Source organism: Chenopodium album, chromosome 12, assembly GCF_948465745.1.
Source record: "Chenopodium album chromosome 12, dcCheAlbu1.1, whole genome shotgun sequence".
Taxonomy (NCBI): domain Eukaryota; kingdom Viridiplantae; phylum Streptophyta; class Magnoliopsida; order Caryophyllales; family Amaranthaceae; genus Chenopodium; species Chenopodium album.
In genome coordinates this window covers 42,929,800-42,932,515 of record NC_137845.1, presented here as the reverse complement: position 1 = coordinate 42,932,515, position 2,716 = coordinate 42,929,800, and the positions used below count along the sequence as shown (strand labels likewise).

The 2,716-nt window shown below is 36.6% G+C and overlaps 1 protein-coding gene across 1 annotated transcript; it reads right to left on the bottom strand.

The window, feature by feature from the left end:
• Positions 1–485: 485 nt before the first annotated feature.
• LOC145571200 (uncharacterized) lies at positions 486–1,434 on the bottom strand. Its single transcript, XM_081630271.1, has 2 exons — positions 1,125–1,434; positions 486–1,030 (listed from the first exon to the last, which is right to left on the bottom strand). Exons 1-2 carry the CDS (start codon positions 1,432–1,434, stop codon positions 486–488), a joined length of 855 nt encoding a protein of 284 aa, XP_081486397.1.
• Positions 1,435–2,716: the final 1,282 nt, after the last annotated feature.

The following is a 2,716-nucleotide window of genomic DNA, read 5'->3' as shown; positions in this document are numbered from 1 at the left end:
ATTTATTTTATTTTTGTTGTTGTTGTAAGAGCATCAACATTTATGGGGCTCCCCATAATTTCTCTCTCATCACCTCATTAGTCCACATCACTTTTCACTAACTTCATCTCATACCCTTCCCATTTTACATTTCCATACCTACATTCATCAACCTCCCCATTTACTTTCTCTCTCCTATATTCCCATACCCCACCACCTTTTCTCCCTCCTAATTTGATTAAACACATTAAATAATCGAATTAATTTCCTTAGAAAAAATTAATCGCTTTACCGTTATCGTTAAAAATTTAATCTCATCGCTTAAAAAAATTAATCTCGTTACTTTTTTTTTGAGAGAAATTAATCTCATTACTTAATAAAATAATAATTAAACGCAATTATTATTTTTTATTATTACAATCACTAAATACGTTAAAAAACATACATAGATGAAATTAAACACGAAACCACATAATTAATTTTTTTGATAGCTTTAATATTGATCTTCAATCGTCATCGGTAGACCGCCCACAATGTTGCCATATATGTTGAGCCAAGTCACTTTGTAAGGCGTTGTGAACATTTCTATCCCATGTGTCAGCTCTCGTTTCCATATATCGGTTCAATCCAATATCATTAAATCGACCAGGTTGCACAAAATAGTTAGCCCTAGTTGATCCATCAATTACTGACCTATTTTCTTGCTCAAATTCAGACACGTCGTTATAAGTCTGGTATGTATCTCGTTCATCTTCAACAATCATATTGTGAAGAATTATACAAGCCAGCATTATCTCCCACAACAAGTGTTCGTCCCATACAAGAGCTGGTCTTTGTATTATTGCGAAACGTGATTGAAGAACACCAAAGGCACGCTCAACATCTTTTCGAAACGATTCTTGTCGTTCGGTGAACAACTCATCCACGGGATTCATTGGGAGTCGAATCGCTGGGATGAACACTGACCACTTAGGGTATATCCCATCAGTTAGATAGTACCCTTTGGTATATGTGTTCCCATTGACCGTAAAGTTCACTTCAGGAGCTTTACCTTGATATAAATCATCGAACACTAGAGATCGTTGCAACACATTGAGGTCGTTGCAAGTCCCAGGTGTTCCGAAAAATGCATGCCCACAGGTCACCAGAGGCAACCGCTTCTAAGATAACCGTTGCAGATTTACTCCTTCCTTGGTATAAACCTTTCCAAGCACACGGACAGTTTTTCCATTGCCAATGCATGCAATCTATACTGCCCATCATGCCTGGGAAGCCTCGTCTTTCCCCATCACGCAAGAGGCGTTGCAAATCTGTAACAGTAGGCCTCCTCAAGTACTCTTCAGTAAACGCCTCTCGAACCCCTCTAACAAAGTGAGTAAGACTTTCTCTTGCAGTTGACTGAGCTATTTTGATGTACTCATCAACTGAATCAGCTGAAGTTCCGTAGGCTAACATCCTCAACGCTGCCGTGCATTTCTGGATTGGAGTGGCTCCTAGCTTCCCAGTTGCGTCACGACCGCTGCTGGAAGTATCTATGTTGCTTAGCAGTAACTGCTTCCATAACTCGAAGGAATAGAGGTCTTCTTATACGGAATCTGCGGCGAAATACAGAATCTGGGTATAAAGGACGATCAATAAAGTAATCGTTCATTAACCTTGTGTTTGCAGCTTCACGGTCTCTATCAACATACTTCAACTTTTTGTAAGATCTTCTTCTGCTGCTTGATTCTTCTGTGGCTGAGGCAACAACCAATTGAGCAACTTGCTCAATAAGGAAGTCTTCTTCTTCTTCAAGACACTCATTCATAGAAATCATGTTGCTAACATAGTCATCAAAAAATCATCACTTGAGCTAGAAGAATTTTCATTTGGGTTCATGTTTGTGAAACAATTTCAAGAGGGAGGAAAGCTATGTTGTTTGTTAGAATCAGAAGGGTATTGTGAAAAACAAATACAATGTAACTCTTCTTTTATAGACTTATACTGATAAGATAGCAATATTAAATCTATGGACAAGAAACATTCATCACTGCGGATAAGATTTCAAACAATATTTGGTGATAAGGTTGTAATCTACCAATACTGATAATGTTAGTGGATAAGATATCAAATTTGTTTTTATTATTAATGATGTTAAAAAAATACAATTACATTTTAGTCTAAAACGTAGTTACACAAATCATAAAATACTACTAAAATAAGCATAAATTATTACTACATTTTACTCTAACACACAATTACAATAATCATAAAATACCATTACAATAAGCATTAAAACACAATTACATTAATCATAAAATTTTAATTACCCTAAACTTAGATGATTCACTGGAAAAACTCTTCCTTTAACTTCGCAAGATACTCTTCCTCAAATGGTTTAAGATGCGATTTTGTCATCAATAACTGAAACGTCTTAAACCTCAATTTAGTTTGATCTCGTTGTTTTTGATATTCGATTAAATCATATAATCCCTTCCTCATTTGGCCCCTCTCATCTTTCAACCCACCTATGTTGTCGTTTAATTCTTCCACGCCTCCTGTTGCTGCAACACCTTTCTTTTTTTTTGGGCTTTAACCTTTTTCACACCATCGGGACGCTTTGGCATATTAGCTTCATCGCTTGATCTCTTAGAATTCTCTCCACTCACAACGGTTGAAACTTTACCAGTAATCCATCTTGGAAGATGTTGCATTCCAACCCAACAATGGTAAAATATGAAAGGTTGACCACCTTTCC